The sequence below is a fragment of the Camponotus floridanus genome, unplaced genomic scaffold, assembly GCF_003227725.1.
Source record: "Camponotus floridanus strain SB8 unplaced genomic scaffold, Cflo_v7.5 scaffold100, whole genome shotgun sequence".
NCBI lineage: Eukaryota > Metazoa > Arthropoda > Insecta > Hymenoptera > Formicidae > Camponotus > Camponotus floridanus.
Genome location: NW_020229216.1, coordinates 583,039 through 604,714, shown reverse-complemented (window position 1 = coordinate 604,714; position 21,676 = coordinate 583,039). Strand labels below are relative to the sequence as shown.

The 21,676-nt window shown below is 35.2% G+C and overlaps 1 protein-coding gene across 5 annotated transcripts in view; it reads left to right on the top strand.

Annotated features, from left to right (window-relative positions):
* Positions 1-21,676, top strand: part of LOC105249529 (aryl hydrocarbon receptor protein 1) — a 193,625-nt gene that overhangs the window by 77,413 nt on the left and 94,536 nt on the right. For 4 of the 5 annotated variants that reach the window (XR_889055.3, XM_025409910.1, XM_011255066.3 and 1 more), the window contains exon 2: positions 11,979-12,169. Coding sequence is in view for 2 of the 5 variants with exons in the window: in XM_011255066.3 (XP_011253368.1) it covers positions 11,979-12,169 (191 nt within the window). In the remaining 3 variants the exon portion in view is untranslated. Of the gene's footprint in view, positions 1-11,978; positions 12,170-17,210; positions 17,804-21,676 lie in introns of those variants that run through there. The other variant, XM_025409908.1, reaches the window with a different exon arrangement.

Genomic DNA, 21,676 nt, shown 5'->3' with positions numbered 1-21,676 from the left:
TGATTATCGTAAGCGTAATAAATGCCTCGCAATTAGCATTCCATCGAGTAATGTATTCAGGTATTCGAGATGCTCTTCAGCAGGCACCAAGCCCTTCTCGAGATCACTCGTTTTTTCGATAGCTGCCATCGCGGAATTTAAATCAGTGGTATCTAACGAACGACTCGTGAATTGCATCCAAATGCAAAAGCTCTGCTCTCAGCGATCTTCAACCTCTCCTACCTCAGTGTGCTACGAGAAAACAAGTAGCTTAATTAAATTTTTTATCATTTTATATGTAATTTTTATTTAATTCTCGTTATGCATTCTAGTTATTTAATCTAAAGAAGATTGACGAAAATATTTAAAAAATATTCGAGTATTATTAAAATACTCAAATTATTGTTCTTATTATTTTTAATCACAGAACAAGTTAGAATAAATATTAGAATCTTATATTGATAAGCAGAAGCGGATTTTAATAATAGAAATTCAAAAAATAATCGACAAATTTTATTCCAATTACTTCCAATTTTTTTTCTTGGAAATAATGTCTAATTTTGATGAGAAGGGAAGCGCCGCGAAGGAGGATTACCTTGTCGTTTCATCGTGTTGACTGAATCTGTGTGTGGGAGAAATGAGAACAGCCCAATATCCGCTAATGACTTTTTAAGTGTGCTCCAGGTAGAGAGACGCACAACCATGTTCCGAGGCTGCCCTAATCTGACTTTAATTTATCCTACCGTTACCCTATCAAGAGTATCCAGTAGCCTTTCCCATTTTTTCTCTCACCTATCGCTCGTCTACTACGCCCTTTTTTCTTACGAAAGCGACGTAACTCGAATGTGATTGATCGCGAGAATTGCGGAGGAGAAGATACCGGAAATCAACTTTTTTGTTTCTCCACATCCGACCGTGATCATCGTGCAACTTCTCTTCCGTCGAGTTTTTATTTCGTGAGCTTACGCAAATCTCAGAGAGATGAAATAACGTGAATAACCCCATAGAAATCTTCACGTGTCTTCATCTCTTATTCTCTTATGTATAACCTCCTCCTCGTCCTCTTTCATCAATTGATCTTATTTTATCTTTATTTTTTCACGCGCAGTCGAGATTTTTGTGCGACTCAACACAATTCAAGGATCTTTTTTATGCAAAAACGCAAAATAATAATGCCGAAGTATAAAGCGGACGATCCGTCTATTCTTTCGACACACATCGGCGGAAAAAAAAACGCAGCGGAAACGTATCGAACTTCCGACGTAGAGTTTCGTGAATATCGGCCAGAAGGGAAAGAAAGTGACTTTGGCAGCGGAACAACTTTCGACATCCTGTGCCGAACAATCGGCCATATGCCGTGCCGAATGCCGACCGAATGCTGACACCCGAATTAGTGGTTTTCAGCCGCGACGTCAAACAATGCTCTGCCCAGCATCGAGAGTGCAATTGCAACCAACGCGGCGGTCGGACACGAAACCTTCGTATGCGTCAGGTTGCAATTCGTACCCCGCGTACGCACGCACGTTTACTCGAGATATCGTGAATGGCAGTGTCTACTGAATCTAATAATTATGAGAATTCGCGAATTTTCAATATTACGTTCGTTTCGATATTTCATGATATTTGAGGTTGTAAGAAATAATGTGCGTAATTTATTAATTGAATTTGATCTTTCATATTACATGTCATTAACAAATCTATAAATATTATTCTTCTAAATTAATTTTAATAAATAGAGATTTCATTTAGTTGAAATAATTTTGATTTGAAATATTTTATTTAAAATAAATATATCGCTTTTTTAAATTTATACCTCGATGTAATAATTCATTTCGATACTTGATACTTGCGGAATTATTGAATTTGATCTTCCGATTTTGCATATTAATAAATTTATTCTAATAGGAAATTTTGTTTAACTATTCTAATAATAGATAAACATTTCAAACGGTTTATTTAAAGTGAATACGTCGCTTTTTAATTTCTACACTTTCAATTAGAATTAAAATTTATTTAGCAATCAATTATCTTTGTGTTAAATATTCCTCTTGACAAAAGAATCTCTGAAACGAATTTTCTTATCCAGCGAGAGTGAGCGAATTACGCTCGAAAAATGCGCAAGAGCGATGCGAAGCTTTTTACTGCCTGTCGTGAATTGATGCGGTGCAATTTAATGCCAAATGCGACGGATAACGAGAAGCAGATAACGCTAGTTGATGCATGGGCGGTTCGTTCTCCGGAAATCATGTTCAGACTGGAATAATTTCTCAAGTAACTTTGCATCGATAACGTGTAATGGATGATCATTGATTTCGTAATTTGCAAATAACCCAAAACAACCATCGAACTTACATCGTTAAATCGTGCACATTTTCAAGGATTTTCTTAATTTATAAAATACATACATAATACATTTTTTATATTCCATGCCAATAAATCGTATACGTTTGAAGCTTGTCAAAAAATTGAGAGCTTGAAAGCAAGAATGATGCGTATGTATTTCGACAAAATTTCTAAAATTGTACGAGAGATCTCGCTTATTAATATGTTATTAATTAATACGTTGTCTATGAAAATTCCTCAATGAAAGTCTCGGCGAATTCGCGGCCGATTCGCGGCACATGACGTCGCTCTAAATCCGGATGTCGATCGCCCCAAGTGCGATGCCCCGCGATAGAATGTCGCAGCACCTACACTCAATTAGTTCCGGCACCGACGGCTCGTATCATCCCAATAACGCGCTTGTGCTGGCATAATAATTCCGTTTGTCACGCTAAGTTACGCGCTCTATATAGCGCTATATAGTGCGAGAGATCGCGCGCGCATCGGAGGCGCGCAACTCTACGTTGCCGCATAAGACTGCCGCATTATTTAGCCGAAGGGAGGCCCTCGGGCGTCGCGACGCTGCGCGTCTTTTTCTCCGCAATGAAGATCTCGGGACACTGCCAACGACCGACGAAAAGCGATGTCGCGCGCGAGACAAAATTCTGCATGTATCAGCACATATGTGTATATTTTTTTAATATTTATACATTTTTCGTCTCTTAAAAAAAATTTATATCAGATTTATACATTTTCTTCTTGATTAAAATAAGGAAAAATATTTCGTGCACATTTATATATAATTATATATATATATTTTTTTTCATATTAAAATTATATATAATTAATGAGAATTTTACAATTAATTATTAGTCCTTCTTTTCGTGTTTTATTACGCTTAGTTTGCTGTTACATAATACGATACAATTAAAGGCAAAAATATCGGATAATTCTGTCTGAATTTTTGGATTAAATAGATACTGATATGAATATCAGAATTAATAATTCCTAAATTATGAAAAACTAGAGACAAACTTTAGCAAGGGGGAAGCGACTTTATAAAAAATAAGTATTTAGCAGCAAGATACAAATGAATAATTCGATTCCGAGGTCGATCTAATTCTACATATCGAGAACGTGAAATTTTATATCCTGTTAGGATTTAATCGGCAGGATCCTCTCCAACGCCTCCAACGGGCCGCGTTGCAGATAATAGCGCACGATCCGCGTTGTAATCGACGTATTATACATGATATTTGCGTTAACGGGAGCGTAAAGCATCTCGTTCTCTCGTTACACGCGCGCCACATTAGACACGTTAACACGTAGACGGAAGACGTACGTGAGGCTGCTATTATGCCAAGCGCCACCGGAAGAATCTCCCGAACCAGAGCATCGCGGGGCTCTTTTCTTTCTTTCTCTTTCTCTCTTGCTCTCTCTCTCCGCTCTTGCTAAAAGTTAATTATTATAATCGCTTTAGTTGTGTGTGCAATTAATTGCGATGCGGCCGGTAATCTTCTGACGCTACGCGCAAACTGTAAGACTGATATCGACTATGTATCTCAACCATTATTTCTAAAGAACGCACCATGATAGAAATTTAAAGTCGAAATATATGGATTTGATTTTTTTAACTATTTTTTATTTATTAAAATTAAATAAATTAATAATTATTAAAATTACTTTTTAATTTTTTCACAAACGCACGTATGATATGACCTGCAGAATTTATTCATTATTCATAATATGTACATACATGCATTGAAAAATATATTTCTGTATCGTCGAAAATCTCAGACACTTGACACAGAAATGGATTATGACGTAAAAGAGAGTGGATTAATTTTTCAAATCTAGTCTACGTCAAAATGTTACGAGACACGAACGTTCCAACATTCGTAATATTTTGTAACCAGTAATTTTGTCATTGATTACGTAATAGAAAATAGATATTTATAGCGCGCTAATTCTAGAAATTGGAAATTTTTTGAAACACGCGCAAAGTAAATCTTTGTGAGATATTTTGCGTGGATATGTGGGTTGGAAACGAGATCTGCACCGTTAACGATACGTGGAATGCGTTTTCACGCTCCACGCATGGTTGACCTGCGAGAAATGATTTTGTAGAGCTAGGTAAATAGCCATTTTCGCAATTTATTAAGACTGCTCATTACTCATTAGCAGATCCATCCTAGTCTATGTATCTTTTTATCCACAACATGAGATCCTTAAAAGATCTTATTTGTATAAATATTGTTTTCTCCAAAAAAATAATACGAAGAATATTATATTTTATAGGATATTTTATATGTTAGTTTCTCGTTATTTTTCAAAATTGTAGAATTAATAAATTACCACAATAATAGACCATTTATTCCAAATATTAAACATTTAAAAGTTTATGTTTTATCTACAATATTTATGTAAACAATTTTTGCCAATCCTAGAAAACATTTCCATTATGTTTACACATTCAGATATGCCTATAAGCTTAATTTGCTTTGCATATAATTGATTTTCAATACAAGATTAACATTAACTTTATTATCGTAGATAGCGTATTGTGATATGATAACGAGCATATGTTTTTTTTTTTTCAAACATTCGTTCGCTCGTCTCCCATGGCGTGATGAAGGATACTTACATAGCAGTGGTAATTTATAGTCGCTGCTCGCGTAATTTTTATTTTCCAGCAGGGTTAAGCGTTTTTACCGCAATGTGCAATGTTTTTTTCTAAACGGATTCAACGCGGCATAAATGAACGCTGGGAAAATCTTTTCGAGGCAGGTAAACGGATGCAATCGTGAACCAACGTATTGTTACCGATTCTAGATTGCGTTGGAGATAGTCGCTTATTAGATTCAATACTTCGTCTCGCGTTAAGATCTGTTAGTAACGGACCGTTAAATAACTTTTCTAACACCCGCATAATTGTATTATGAGACTCACATGTGTCACATTCATTTTCCAGACAAGGAATAAGCACGCACTAACGACTTGTCGCTGTAAATAACACGTAAATATCGTAAAATAATTTTAAATAAAATAATCGAAAATAATCTTCTTCAAAGATTCTTCGAGAGAAACTCTAAAAAGATAACTAGAATCTGTTTGTCGGAGGAATTATTTATTTCTATCAGTATTAATAGAGACATGTAATCATTTTATCTGATTTATTTATCTCTATGAAGAGGATTGATATGAAATTATAAAACAAAAAGTAGAATCTAAAATTGTAAACATTAATATTTGTAAATACTTTGCATTTACTATTGTATGAATATGCAAATCATATTGTGTGAGAGAGGACGGTGGACAGCCGGCTGCATATGTTACTTCCGGAATAAAATTTTCACTTTTCCATTAGAACGTAATTATCGCGGGTGGGACCCTTGAAAAGCACCTGAGCCATTATCTACGATAAAGCAAGTCATAATTTTTCAGCCACGTGACCGATATCTACGTATCGTCCCCTAGAATCTGATTCGGTAAAATCGATTTTTTGTGTCTCTCTCATGAATAGTCCGATGACGTAAAACGTAATTAATAATGCGGAAAAATTTCGGCATGCATAATTTATTTTTAGATTAACCAATAAATAAAGTTTCTTGGGTGTTAATTTAATATCATGTCATTAATATAATTAATTATGATTAATTTTCGTCGCTATTGATTTTCAGAACGTTACAAAAATGAACAATTGTTATAATTTACTTTAATGTGATTCATTTTTCACGATTTTTTTACGACTCTGTGATGACAATTAAAAACGATTAGCATTACATCCGCATTTCTGAGAGAGTATAATTACACAGTTGCTTCTTTCAACGCCGCACCTACGCTAGTTACATGCACTCATTCATTAAATTGATTACTTCAGTGACGAAGTACGAGTGTTTTTCTCGTTTAAATCGGGCACTCGGCATCGCCAACTAGTCGCGAACGCGCCCGATTTCGTTTATAATCCATCTTTCAACAGTGACAGTGACAACGTGCTCCATTTTATCTGCCATCGCGTCTTTCGCGTGAGAAGGGATCGGTCCAAGGTCGAGTACTCCCAGATAGCTTTCCTCTTTCTCACCCTCTCTCTTCGAGGAGTATATATCACCCCTCGTACGCGGCGGCTATCAGGGTGACCATCCCTACCGCGGTGGGAGCTTCCATTGCTACCCCATGCTGTCTGCCACCCCGGAACTCGCGGCCGCTGGTGTATCTACCCTCGAAAATCCATAGTGGACCCACCCTCGGCGGCGCCTGCGCATCTTCGAGCTCTATTCCAACAACCAATCCCTCCGGTTCTTGCGGAATAACGTCGGCGAACACGTATAACCGGTGTCAAGCAAAAGCATCCAATAATAGTATATCATTATGAATATAAATATAATTGACAAATTATATAAAACACATATAAAAATATATGAGGTAACACATTGAGATAATGGAAAATCAATGAAGAGTTAGAGGAACAATAGATATGTGCGATACTTTATCTATTTATTTAAAGTTATATTTAAATCTAATTTCTAATTTTATATTATTTTTTTCTCGCGAGGAAATTTTTAATCGAATTTTGGAAGTAAAAAGGGGTCGAGGTGGAAAAAAACTCCGAGGAAAATATCTCCTGGAACTTTTTCCACTTGCTTGTCACTTTTTTCCTTTCCTATTGTTCGCGCGATTTTGTATTCGGTACCCTTAAAATATCGACCGATCATACTCCCGAGTCATCGGCCATTCTTTGTTCACTTATCTTCCTCTTTTCGCGCGCGCGCTCCGAGGATGGCAGTGCACAAAACAGGCTTTAATGCGAGCACCGAGGCAACCTTGACTGGGATTTACCCGCCTGATGGATTCGAGGATGGCGTGCGGTGAGAGCTTCCGACCGTCTGAACGCGCCACCTTGTAACTCATGTTATTTAATTCTAATCAGTCAGTCGCTTACGGAATTAGCCGGCGAGAGAACGCCGACCAATTTATAACTCCTAAACGAATGATCGGTTATTAATTACGTCAGGTACGTTTCGGCAGGTACTCCGGAATTTTGATCTAGCGTATCACATAGTTCTCCCCGATATTTCAATTAAGTTTATTTTAAAAGTTTATAGGAAATTAGAGTTAACCCATATATCACAATGAAATATCTTTCATATAAAATTCGCTCTTTTCCTTTGTTTAAAAAATATATTCCGCTTGAATTTAAGATTGAATTATGTTTTTGTCGAGCGGAGCTTCTTGAGCGATTTTCTTCGAAAAGTCGGTGAGCCTGTCTTCCCAGGAAAACGTTGTTGAAAATTATGTGGTGGTTTATGCAAGATGAAAATTGCCGGGAGACCTTTCCTTAACGACCGCGGCAACATTGATCATTGTATGGAGTCTGAAATACATATATATAAATATATATATATGTACATACTTGTATGTTTTTCGAGTATGTCACGGTTCGCAGAGTCGATACGCATCTCTCTACGCGACTGGCCTAATGCTACGAACGATAATGTGTTACACGTGTGGATTATGTACCGGGAGGGGCGCGAGAACTTGACACGTTATCACCTGGCCAACCTGCTGGCAGACGTAAGATCATGCATTACTTTTAACTCGACCGGAATGATCGATAAACGATCAAGATGAGATAGTTTCCGTTTTTCCTTACATTTATCATAGCTAAATATAAAGATTCTGAGTTTTTTGTTTGTTTAATCAAGGAACATATTTATTTACATTGAATGAAAATCGAATATCTAAGATTAAATTAAAAATAAAATAGTATTAAATTACTCAAAGCGGTTTCTCTCAAAATATGGATTTAATTTTCGATGTAAGATTCAGTTGAATATGTTAGGAGCGAATTTCCGTTTGACAGCGAATAATTGTATAAGATGTATAGTCTTTGAACGATTCTGTGAGACATGTCGCATTGTTTCTTCGAATCTACAATTTTTTTATCTATCTGTCATCAAGATACAGTTATTGTATCTACCGATAATGACATAGCATCGAGTCTCGTTTATATTTCTGAGGTAGCTATAATCGCGCGAGGTCTGTCCATAGCTATATTATATATAGTTATGTTTGCACCATATCTCGTCTCTACACTTTCGATGTAAGTCCCTCGCATTATGCAAAACTGACCGAGTATACTACTTGCGTTACTTCCACTATTGCTTCTAATTCCACTATCGTTCTAATATCGTTTGAATAATTTTGATACTAATGATGGGAAAATGCGCTTGTTTAAATACTAATTAACTAAATTTAAAGTATATAAAAGTATATACATAAAGATAATATATAAAAATATTTATTTTATTATTGCTAACATTTTAAGTAGAATTAAAGATCTCATTTAATGAGAGATTTAATTTATGATGGATAATAAAATATTTTATCTCTCAAATATTCTTTAATTAGGTTTACTTTATAAAGCTATCAAAATTATCATCTTTCGAACGTAAAAACGCCGTTGTGGTCCTCAACAAAAAATGTGATTTTTCAAAAAAGGTAAAACGCGTTAAAGAAGCGATTAATTAAATGCTTTTAATTAAAATGCTTAAGGGTTAGAAAGCGTGATGAATGGGATTGTCGATTGTATATTGCACGGCGCAGCTGCGTCAAAAAGAACTCTATTAATTATTAGACAACATCGAATCCATTATTCAGGACAAGGAACAACCAAGGTCCTCGAGAAATAGTTCCATATTCGGATATCATTAGTAGTCGGACATTTGTTTCCCTTTCTTTTCTTCCTTCTCGTAACGTAAAACAAAGCTAATTATTAGGGTAGAAGCGGAACCGTGTGAGCCGCGTCGATTGGATGTTAACCCCAACGTCCCCTAAATAAATTCATTAAATCTATATATTATTTAAAAATATATTTATATATATAAGATATTTCAGAATATTCTTTAAAATTTACAAGTATTGGAGAATAAACAAAAGAAATAATATTAATAATAAGTAAAAGGAATAATATTATAAAATATCAACAGATATACAATAAAGATTAAAATATATTAATTTTCTCATCGCAGAATTTTATAAATATTAATAATATACATTAAATAATAAACATATTATAATAAAACTATATATCTCTTGTTTCAAGCTCTAATTAAATGCTCAATAAATAGAATTAATTCTAATTAAGAGAACCTATCTTGATATAAAAATATAGGTGGCAATAAAAATAAAATTCCAGGAATTTCCATCTGTTAGGCTATAAGATGATAATCTACTGAATGATCGCAGGCAATTTACTCGTACATCTTGATGACATATCTCTCACATATCGTTATATTGTCAATTTGAATATCATTATTTTTATTATTCGATACTTTTTGCATTATAATATATTTTTTATAATCAAGTTTTTATTGTCAATATATTGAAATTATATATTGCAATGTTTTTTTAGAATTTTATTTAAGATCTAAAACGCGCTAATTAAAATAATAACTTTTTTCAGAAAATTATATCTGTCATTTTCACATTTTTTTATAACTGACGTTTACATGACTTACATATCGATCATGCTGCGAGAAGAATGCGTCGTTTTGTAAGATCGCGACACAAAAGACAAGCGGGGCGTTGCATTCTCTGGCAGCCAGCGGCACGCATTTACAGTGACATCTCATTAACACTATTTTCTTAATAACTAACGATAAGAACTGGTCCTGCCCGCGAACCATTCCAACGTTTCATCTCGTTTTCTTGCGCAGCCTTGGCGAGTCCCTCGGGGACAGAGCGCGAAAAAGGCCACGCAAAGATCGTTAAATATATATGTATACCGCGTAAGAATAATAATTATTCCTAAGTATAGGCCTGCGCGAGAATGGCCGGCGCGGTGTCTTTGACGGGTCCGAGAGTATTTCGCGCTCGTTCCGTGTCGCATGGGTACCGTTTCCGCCTTGCTAGCGCTTCAATTAAACAAATAGTCCGTTACCGGATGCGTATAAAATTTAATCTTGCATATTAATTCCATGGGCAGCCTCTGGCATCAAGGAATCTGCGGGAGTCGTTAATGATGCAACTTATAGGGCACCAAGCGCAGCGAGAATCAATGGACACTTTGGGTCATATGAGCGAAAAAGAGAGGGGATGATCATGAAAAAAAAAATAAAAATAGAAATGTTCGTTTTGAAACAAGAGAAGAAAATTAAAAAAAGAGTCTTAACCGGTTCTTATAATTTTTTTATTTAAGGATAAATTCATGATAATATCATTTAGTAGACTTCTTCAAAGAACTGGAATGGATTTATGATATACTTGTTAATTAAGATATAACTTTTGATAATGCATTTAACTTCTACATTTGATCGCAAAGACTTCGGTCCTGTAATTTGCAACATTTTCTCCTATATAAAGCCGCATATTATTGCTGACTCGGGAACGTTTTGTACGCTCCGTACACTCTTTAAATTGCGATTTTAATTTCGTAAGCGTTCCATTGTGATGGGATTGCGCGTCATATTGTCTGTTATGATGCATGTCAATGACTTCTACACCCGTGGTGAGCGTTTTAATTAAGCAGACAGCGCGTTATTTAAAAACGAGGTTTATATGTTAATTTCACAAGTTGGCAATGGCGCGGCACTGCTCTTCCGTATTTGCTTTTAAAGACATTGAAAACTGTCGAAGAAAATATTTCCGTGATATTAATTATTAAATTATTATAATTATTAAATTTTATATAATTTTATAATTATTAAATTTATTATAATTTATATATAATCCTTATATACACAAAAGAAAAAATCAATATTAAATTCAAAAATTCGATGACGAGTTGTTTTTCGAATACGACAGTGAACATGTCGAATGCGTTGATTTCTGCAAAAGTATTTACGTCATTGTTAGCTAGTCCACTGTGTGATAGCCATGCAGTAGTTGTCATTTACTACTGTCGCAACTACTAAATAATTTGCTCACTTTACGCCAATCGAGCGATCCGCTCTCACCGTCGTAAAATATTCTAAGTTACGACTTTAGAGCGCATAAGGACTCCTGCGCCTAAGGACATCCTGGACCAGCGGAGGCGCGCATCCTTGTCGGCAGGGTGTCAATCAGACCGGCTAGTGTGCGCCGGCATCTTTTAATTATCGAAGTCCTGCGGACGCGGGCCGCCTGTTGTTAACGATTCGAGAAGTGCACGCGGATTCCGGTAATGAAGAATAAAATGTAAATCCCGCGCGCATAACGGTCGGCGTGCCGCGAATTGATTATCGAAGTTAATTCTCTGGAATCGCGTAGCTTGGAACAAAAGCCCGTTGGTTATTGAACCCTCATCGCCACGGATTAGTAAGATTGTTAATTACTTTAGTCTATTTTTAGCGGATATCTTAGATAAGACTGCTACATATGCGGTATCTCGGGAAGTTTTAGAAGTTAATATTGTGTTTTGACGTATTGGAGAGATTAATCTTTTCATAAGAATGAAACCACAAATCTTTCTCATATCACATATTTCCGATTCTAAAATAATTCTTTTTGTCAACAAATAAAATCTTATTTAAAATAAAATATGAAACTATTTTAGAAATATTTTTATCCATCCATTTCCTTAAAACACTTTTCATTTTTTAAGGAATTTATTTTTAAAATAGTTTTCATTTATTTATTAAAATTAATGTTTAAATCTGTATGTGTTTTATATTATTGCAAATATATATTTATTTTTGCAGCTTAAAACCACCACAGAAAGACGGGGTGACAAAATCGAATCCCAGCAAACGACATCGGGAACGATTGAACGCCGAGCTAGATACGCTAGCGTCATTACTTCCTTTCGAGCAAAATATCCTCAGCAAGCTGGATCGACTCAGCATCCTCAGACTCAGCGTAAGCTACCTCCGCACCAAGAGCTACTTTCAAAGTAAGGCAAGCTTTTAAAATTATCTCACAATTATATTATTATAATTTTATCCTGATATATTCAAGTTTTCCTCTAATTATTGCATATCTGACAATTTCTTTTTAATTTATTCTACTCGTTCATGAATGCTGTAGCTTTAGTTATTTCAATATCATTTTGTGGCACTTATGAAACGATCTACGTTTATATAAAATTTATTATATATATTATTTAATTATGGACATCTCCATCATGTCTGATCAATTTAACTAGACCGGACAATAGAATTATATTTTAGTTCGTTAATTTATTCTCGACGTTTGCGTAATGATAGCTAAGATATAGGAAGTATCAAGTTGCGGCTACGAATTTTCCATCGTAACACAACTATCTACTTTTGTCAGCACGCGAGATACTCGTTATATCTTCAGGACAATAAGATCTGGAAACAATGCGCGGTCCATAGATTCGCCCATCATTCTTCTACTATCCACCGTCTGATAGCTTAATATCAAAATCATGTTTCGTACGTTGCACGGGGAATAAACTATAGCAACTAAAGGATAAGATTTTTATTCGCGCACAACGAAATAATGAGAGGTGGTCTTTGAATTGTCAAACCGTGCAAAAATAAATAACTAGGGAGATTTACGGATCAAATAAAGAAATGGTAATTAAAAGATTAATGCTAAGAAAAAATTAACAATTTTATATTTAATAGTTATATTAATAGGCAACGCAAATAATAAAGCTTGAAAATTTATATAAAAAAGTCTTTCTCTAACGGGGAATTTTTTTTCGAGCAGACGAAATTTTTTGATGATACTTTATTACCGAAAATAAAAAGAGATTTGACGCTTCTCATACAAATAACGATATATTCATATAAAAATGATGTTCCTGCCGAATAATATGTTTCTCCGGCTATGCAGAAATTATGCAACTATAGCGGAAGCACGCCTTTATGCACTACCGGTGCCATGCAATCTCATCTGCAATCGCAATCGGGGCTAATCGAAAAATCGTCGTGAAATAATGAATAGACGCTTTCATCTTCCTCGTTTTATCATTATTCGTCGCCGTGCTTTCGTTTCTTGTTTCCAATCTTGCGACGAGCAAAGTGACTCCTGGCACTTATTGATTTTGCGCCAGGGATTTACCGGAATCGAAAAGAATACGACTCTGTTTGCATACGTCATTTCTTATTTCGTTTTTATTAAAGAAAAATTATATTAATAAAATTATAATTATATTAAAAATTATATTAATATCATTTAAAATATAATAAGAAAAATTTCATAATTATACACATATATGCTTATAATATATTTATGTGTGTGTTCAATGTGTCTTAAAAGTTGGTTGCAAAAATCGTTCATTAAATGTGCGAAATTATATCTAAAACAAATTTAAATTATATATTTTAATTTAATACATTTCGCCATCTTTTTAAATCTGCGTTCGTTTACACTCGTCTTGGTCACTTCTATAAGGACCATTTAAGATCTTCAACAGTATTTCAATCACATGCAACATTAATTATATGTATATTGGGATTTTTTGAAACCAGACTGTTAATTCGATCGAGATATACTCGACTGTCGCGTTAAACGTACAGCGTTTCCTCCGAGAAAGAGCGACAAGCGGAGGAGAAACGGGTGGGAAAGAATCCATTAACGGAAGAGGTGTGGGCATCACGGTCGGGAACGGCCGATCTTCGCGCTTCGTGAACGAGAGAGGAAGCGAGATGGCTGATATACCGGGGCGCAATAGCGTATGCAAGGTAATGCACGGCCACGAATCCGGATTGAACGTGCGGAGGAGGACCTCCTCCGTGCTACTGGTCTGTCCGTCTATCTATCTGTACATGTATGTGTGTTGCTGCTGCTGTTGGCTACGTCCGCGCGATATCGCGAATCTCGCAGTATATCACCGAGGACCGCGGTTCTCGGGCTTATACTTAGCGCTCTTGTTGCTGCTGCGTCGGATGCTGTTCCTGTTGCTGTTGCTGCAGCGATACCGAGAGGGCGAGATTCGCGCGCGCAACCCGCAGCGCATTGTTCACGCCGTTTTAATAGGTATTCATTGTCGGGTCTCGGATCTCCCGTCCAAGACTCCCAACGCAGTGTCGCCCCGATCTGCTCCGATATCTGGGAGCTGCCGCCAGTTCACTTGCCGCCTTCTTCGTGAGATCTCTGCCTTCCTTTTCGAACCGGTCATCTCTTTTTACCTTCGCGATTTATCAAATTATGCAAAGATTAACGCGCTTGCAAAATTCTGGATCCTCTGAGATGTAGGCAGATATAGGAACCTTATAACTGGAATAAGAAGTCGAATTAGAGGAAATCATTTGAAAGGAAATTGAAGAAAAATTTAGAAATAATTTTTAGATCTATAAACTTAGCTATTTAAAAAATTTTAATTAAACATAAATATATTAATTAAGAATTTTAATCAATATTATAATAATTATAATGACACGATGATGAGAAAAATAATATAAAGGAAAATTATCGACGAAATCGCATCGCGTCGTCCTTTAAATTAGTCGGACGCTTTCTCGCCCAATCATTATTAATTTAATTTGTAAAAATTTAGTGACATTAACGACTTCCGTTTCGCGGTCTTCCCGATTAAAAAGCTCAGTTTACGCCTCGGCGAGCGTTGCGGCTGTTAATAAGATTAACAGCTCTGCATTCGATCGGCAACATTAATCGGAGTAACACGGATAGGAACCTGCAGAGGAATCCTATTCCTCCCCCTCTTTTTTCCTCGTTCTTCGCGCTATGTAAATTAATTAGGGCCCTCGGTAACGGCGCTGATTTTTCAAGTAGGCACGTGGTGCGCGCCCCGAGGTAGAAAGAAGAAGAAGAAGAGGAGCATGAGAAAGAAGAAATGAATGGGAAAAAGGAAGAGGAGGAAGCAGAAGGTGGCGAAGTCGGGGCCCGAAGTGAATTAACCGGGCGTTGAAGAAACGCGGTGCGCCAAGAGATGGTCCCCGCTGCTCTCTCCTTTTTCTGGTCCTCAGATAGCAGATCTTCCCCGGAGGCCGCAGCCTCCTTCGCCTTTCTCACACACGTCCCTCCGAATTCTCCTTTCTCGCGTAGAGACCGGTCGCAGAGATCCCGCTCGGGCTCGCTCGAATCTCGGCAATTAACCTTACGCTACTTGATCTTATTATTGACAACGCGCGTCGTCCTCGATTCTCCTCGATGCGGCGATCTTGCGGATTCTTCCTCAATTTTTAAATAGAATAGGGAATAGATTGAACAAATATTAGCTCATTTATATTCGATTCGAATTTCATACTTGATTATTATTTATATACAAGCCCGATTAAATCGCGGCGAGGAGAGAGGCCTTTAAGGATCGGGATTTTCTGTGACTCTGGAGAGTTTAATGAGCGGACAGGCGTTAAAAAAATAGTACGCGTAAAGTAGGATCGCTCGCGGAATGCGTGACCAATTATTTCGATGATTTACGACGTCCTTATCGTGCCTAATTGCTGGCAAAAAAAAGATTTATAAAAAAGATTTATACCGAGACGCGTATATATATATATATATCTGGCGAGTTATTTCTAGTTGTGTGCCGGAGTTTGAAGCATCTCCTCTCTCCGAGAGCATATCTGTACTCGAGTGAGACACAAGTGTGTAATGCTGCGGCAATTACAGTGGCGAGACTCGAGAAATTTTAACATTGCAGTTTTAATTAATTGAGCGATTCCTCGTTATATATATCGTTAATTGAGGCGCATGCGAATGAGGCCACGTCGTGTCTGCGGAAAGAAACTGCACGGTATAGTGCTTGCCTCCACGTAAAAGCGTGTAAGTGTTCTATTCTATCGCTCGGAAGTAATAGAATCGGCAACGTTCCTGAAACATCATATCTCTCGTTTCTTAATTGAGATGCTTCATACTGAATTCATAAACGGATACGATCTCTATCTCTTGATGTATAGTTCCTGATATATTATATATATATATATATATATATATATATATATATATAGTTTCTTATACATATTTTTGATAGAAACTCATCGCGTACAGTAAAATTGCGAATTTTTTGTGACTATTGTAATCATAAATCCAAGTGATGATCTCTGAAAGCTGATCTTTTTTTCTATTTCTTTTATTTTTTTCTATTTTTTTATTTCGCTTTAATAAAACGAGAATAGAGAAAATAGAATTGAGAGAGAGAATAATTATATATAATAAAATATTGTATATATTTAAAATATATATATATAATATCATATAAAATATTAAACAATATATATTATATAAAAGTTAGCTAACATAGTAACTAAATTTTTTCGCTGCTGAAAAAAAAACATAATTATACACGAAAAGAAAATATTATTTGATTTTAACTGAATAAAGAAATATATATAACATCGAATAAAATAAATATCACAATTTTCGAATAAATGTATAATTTGATTATATATATATATTACTTTTTTAGAACTTATGTACTTTTAAATGATCTATCGCAAGAGATTATTATGATGAAAATATATAAAATTGAGGTGAAAATAAACATGTGATATAAAATATAATTATATTTTATAATATAAAATACCAATATAATAATTAAAATTTTTTTTATTACCAAAAAGAAATATATAATTATAGACAATATACACATATACATGATTAAGAAAAAATATTAACATGAGAATTAAGAGAACATATTATTTGATTTTAATTGAATAAAAAATGAAATATTAATAATAATGTCAAATGAAATAGCACATATAACATTTCTCTTATAAATGTATGATCGTATTAAAGAGCTTACATTTTTCTAAACGATTATCTCGCGAAATTATTGTAATGAAAATTAAATTGAATTCAAAACAAATCAAATTCTTATAAAATTCCAAATTATTAAACGCGGCTACGTGTCTATACAATATTATTGAGCGATGCCAAATGTAAACATTCTTCGCACTGAGTAATAAAAGCAAGGCAGTCTCACCGAGGTCGATCAAAATAGTCCCAGCGAGGTCGTCTACGTCTACGTATTCGTCAGTTGAATTTGGGTCGCACGACGAGTCGGTTGTGAATAATATGAATCGACTTATTAATTAATAAACGCACACACAGTCATTAATAAATCGGCGAATAATTTCGATAACCGATTCGCATCGCTTCGCGTCGCGTCGCGCCGCGTGACGTCACGCTGACGTCACGCGTGACGTCACGCGTGACGTCACGTCACATGATCATCTGAAACTGCGACGCACCATCCACGCGCAAATTCATGCCGCAAAGTGCGTCGCGTCGGGAGTGTCGTACGGACTTTCGGATTAATTGAAAGATACGCGACTGTAATTAGCCATTCGAATCTATCGAGTGCCGCGTACTTAATCGATACTTTATCTCATTTACTCGTAAAAGCATCGCGCGAGTGGAATAAGTCCCGAAAGTTGTATGTACGACGCGACCGGAGAATTAGGTTAAATCGGGATCGCGGCAGTCGTGTGTGTGTGTGTGTGTGTGTGTGTGTGTTCTCCTGTGTCCACGATGAATATCCGGAACAATGGAGGAAGCACTGATGAGGAAATTTATTTGCCGCATCCACGATTTTGATAAATTATCCACCTGCTTCGTCCGCGAGGCTGTGACGTCATCTTGTGTTCAAAAGGTATGTTTTCAGCGATATAATTCCCAAATATGTTACATATTTATATTCAAAGCAAGTACACAGAGAAAAATGTATACTGTATTCAAGTAAATATTATTTATTTTAAGTTCATAAGTTCGTAAGTTTGGATTACCGTAAATATATTACAAATTTACCACAAGCATTAAATTTAATTGAATATATTCTAACTTTTAAGTGCAGTAAGTTAGTAAGTGCAGTATTTTAGTCGAGAATATTAAATTAAAACAAAAATTTGGTTTGCTTACTACAAGAGTTGACGTAAAGTAAGTTTGATTTTTCTTTGATACAATTTTACAATATTCTTGAAGAGAAAATAAATTCTTCTTTTGAGTACAAGATAGTGAGATTTTCTAACACTTGTGATGAGTAGATTTTAAGACTATTATCAAGAATATATTCTTTGTTAAAAAAAACTTATTAAAAAAAAGAAAAATAAACTGAGTAATCGCTTTTCTTGACAGTAAAATGATATTTTTCTCTGTGTAGGATACGAGATAAAATTTGCCATAATTAATCAATGTATTGCATGATAATTCATGCGTCATATTCAAAGCGAGCTAGTTCCTTAGCTTCCATTTTGGAGCAATGTAAAAGTGCTTCATGTATAAGACCCATTTAGATTTTTCTCGTTAATAGTTAATGAACCGTAAATATCGAGAGTTTGTTTCCATCGCGCTCTTCCGGTTTTTGGCCAAGGCAGATCCGTCTCGCTGATTTCTCTCCCCTCTCTTCCCCCTTTTCTTTCCTTCTCCCATTTCTCTCTCTTCTCGTTCTCTCTTTTTCTTCCTCGCGTTCTCTGCCAGGTGCGGGGACGAAATGGAAAATGCAAATAAGGCGTAATAACGAGATGTAGTAACCGTATCGCCCGGCTGTATCTCTCCATCGCGGGCTTACGCATCTTTCGGACGTTTATGATATATATTTACACGTGTGTATGATATATTAGCATAGGCGCGCCTACTTATGAGTGCTCGAGCACCGATCGAGCGGTCGATCGGATCGTTTAAAGCCGAGACGCGCGCGCGTGCCTCTTTTTCGACGGTGGCATCCCCGTGTTTGTTGTGTTCACGGCTTGTACACGCCAGCGGCGGTTGGTGGATCAACGATTTCCGCGATAGAATCTATTCACGATTAATGTCGACGAAAAGAAATTTTCGCCTCATTGAGATAAAATTGCTAATATATCGATCAAATCGTTGCATAAACAATTCCTCATGCTTCCCTCGAATTAAAATTAAATAATGTATTTTTAATCGAGATAAAAAATGTAATATAATATAATATTTGAATCGGAAATGAAAATGAAAAAAGCAGATTTTCATATATCATTTTTGTGCAAAGCTTCTTTCGATTATAAAGAGATGTTTTATAATATGTAAATTTATAAATATATAGTGAAACTTTTAATGTACTATTTTTCGTATCTGCTTTTTGCGTCATTTAATGAGGAAACGATCTATTCTATAACTTAATTATTGGTTAATTTACGCAGATGGTCTGAAAATAGCAGGCTTTAATACGCTGAGAAATTACGGCGCGTTGTTAGAATAATTCTGTAAAACTTGTTAATGACAGATGCAGTAGACATTTTGCGCGAAACTAGCAAATCGAGAGAAAATGGAAAAATTCCGACGATAAATTCGTGTGTTGAGTTAATGAAAGAATAAAAATAATAATCCTCAATAGGTTTTTTATTACATCAAAATATATACTTTCTATAATTATACGCTATATTTTTGTGGCGAGCATCAAAAAACGGGATAACATCTGATTAACACGGTTATTAATAAATTAATACAGTCGTAGCTAATAATTTTATTCATTTAATTTTTCAAATATTTTTAATTTTTCCGAAATTAATCTGTAATCTGTTTACATGCAATCATGTTATAATAATAATGGCATATTTTTGAAAAATAGTGTACTCAGCAGAAATTCATTATATTCAATATTCATTAATATTCATTATTGAATATTTAAAAATATTTAAGAATAATTATTCAAGATTAATTTGCTTATAAATTTAATTCGAATAATGAAGATATGAATAATTCATTAAAGCATGTTTGTTTTCGAATGATTTCACTGGCGACTTCAGATATTCTTATGTGTCACAGACTGATATATCGCGCACATATTGCCACCACATCATGTTCATGTGTGGTACGTTTTGATTAAGGCGTCTGAGGGTAACGAATTGTGTAATGAGTATTTGATGCGCTCGCCCAGTGAGTAATTAGTCGTGTGATATTATTAATGTTTCGGACGTTTTCATCTTTATTCCGCGACGACGGGTTGTATGACTATAATATTTTCCATTCTTTCCGTCTATTCTTCTAATATCTTTTCGCAATATTCAATAAAGAATTCTTGCAGATATATGCGCACAGTTAAGTAATTAAAAGATAATAAAAGATAATTAAAATCTTCATTATTTTGAATAAAATTTATAAGTATAAATTAAGCTCGAATAATTATTCTGAAATATAATTATTGAGTAAATAACCAAGTTATTAATGAATTTCTGTTGTATACTATTTTCAAAAAATGCCACTAGAATTATAATACGATTGTATATAAACAGATATATATTAATATCAAAAATTTTAAGATAATTTAAAAAATAAAATAATAATTACAACTTTCAGTTCGAAAAAAATTGAGCACAAGATTTTTATACATATATGTAGAAAATTATCAATTGTTTTTGTATAATCAACGAAATATCACCGTTTTAATCGATTAGTTTTGAATTGGTACATTTATCGTGGATAAAATATTCTTAAAGGATGAAAAGTTGAAAGGGATAAAGAAAGATTGATCGAAATGGCGATTGCTATTGCCTAATATTGTTATTTAATTTGGCCGATTATCTCCTTAAGATCCATTTTTCATGCCATTATCGCGATGCAACGATAGCAGTGGCGGATCTTTATGATTTTACCGAACAATGCTGCGAGCAACACACGTTTTATAAAGTCGTCAGCAGCTCTCACTTTGCCTGTCTTGTCTCGGTCTTTTTCTTCCTTTTCCTCTACGGCTCGCCATGCTCGTCCGTCCATCCGTGCACGCTGTCGTCTGTTTGAAAAATGATTCCATTCTAGGTCGGAGTCGCGCCTCTCGTTTGCATCTCGATAGCCATCGGCAATCGCGGACGCGAATCCATATCGTATCTCTCGCGTTATTCTTCGGCGCAAGTTTGTTAACTCGACGAGTAATGGCGTCCATTTTACAGAATCTATCTGCTCCCCAATCTCCCTTCTCGAAAAATTTATGTTGATTTTCTTTTCTCGGGATGTCTCCTTTCGGTTCAAATTACGAGAATGAGTAACAGATAAGCGATATTACTTTATCACGATGTTAATCCGCCAGCGAACGAGACGCACAAAAACATTTTTTTTTACCTCAATAGCCGTTACACAAATTAACTTCTTATAAATAAATATGTATCGGCTATTCTCGAAATCGTCGTGCAAAGTTAAAGGATCGTAAGGGAACATTGATATGCATTGCAGTTCATTTCAATATGAATTTATTAGCATCGATATCGCATCAATAACGAAAAATTGAGATTAAATCAATTCGAGCATTAATTGGTATTCGCGAGAACCATCTTGTTAGCGCGAATTTATCAAAGTGCGTAATTAATTTCGCTATCTTAACTTTGACACATCTAGAAGATTAAATATTATTCCATCTTGATTCGAAGCTGCCTAAGTTCATAATTATTGCAACTGGAGAACAGAGTTCCAGTATGTTTCAAATGTAAATTTCCTATTTACATTCGTATCATATTTATTGAGCAAAGTTGAACGTTGCATTCGTTTCATTATTTGCGTTTTGCGTTTATGC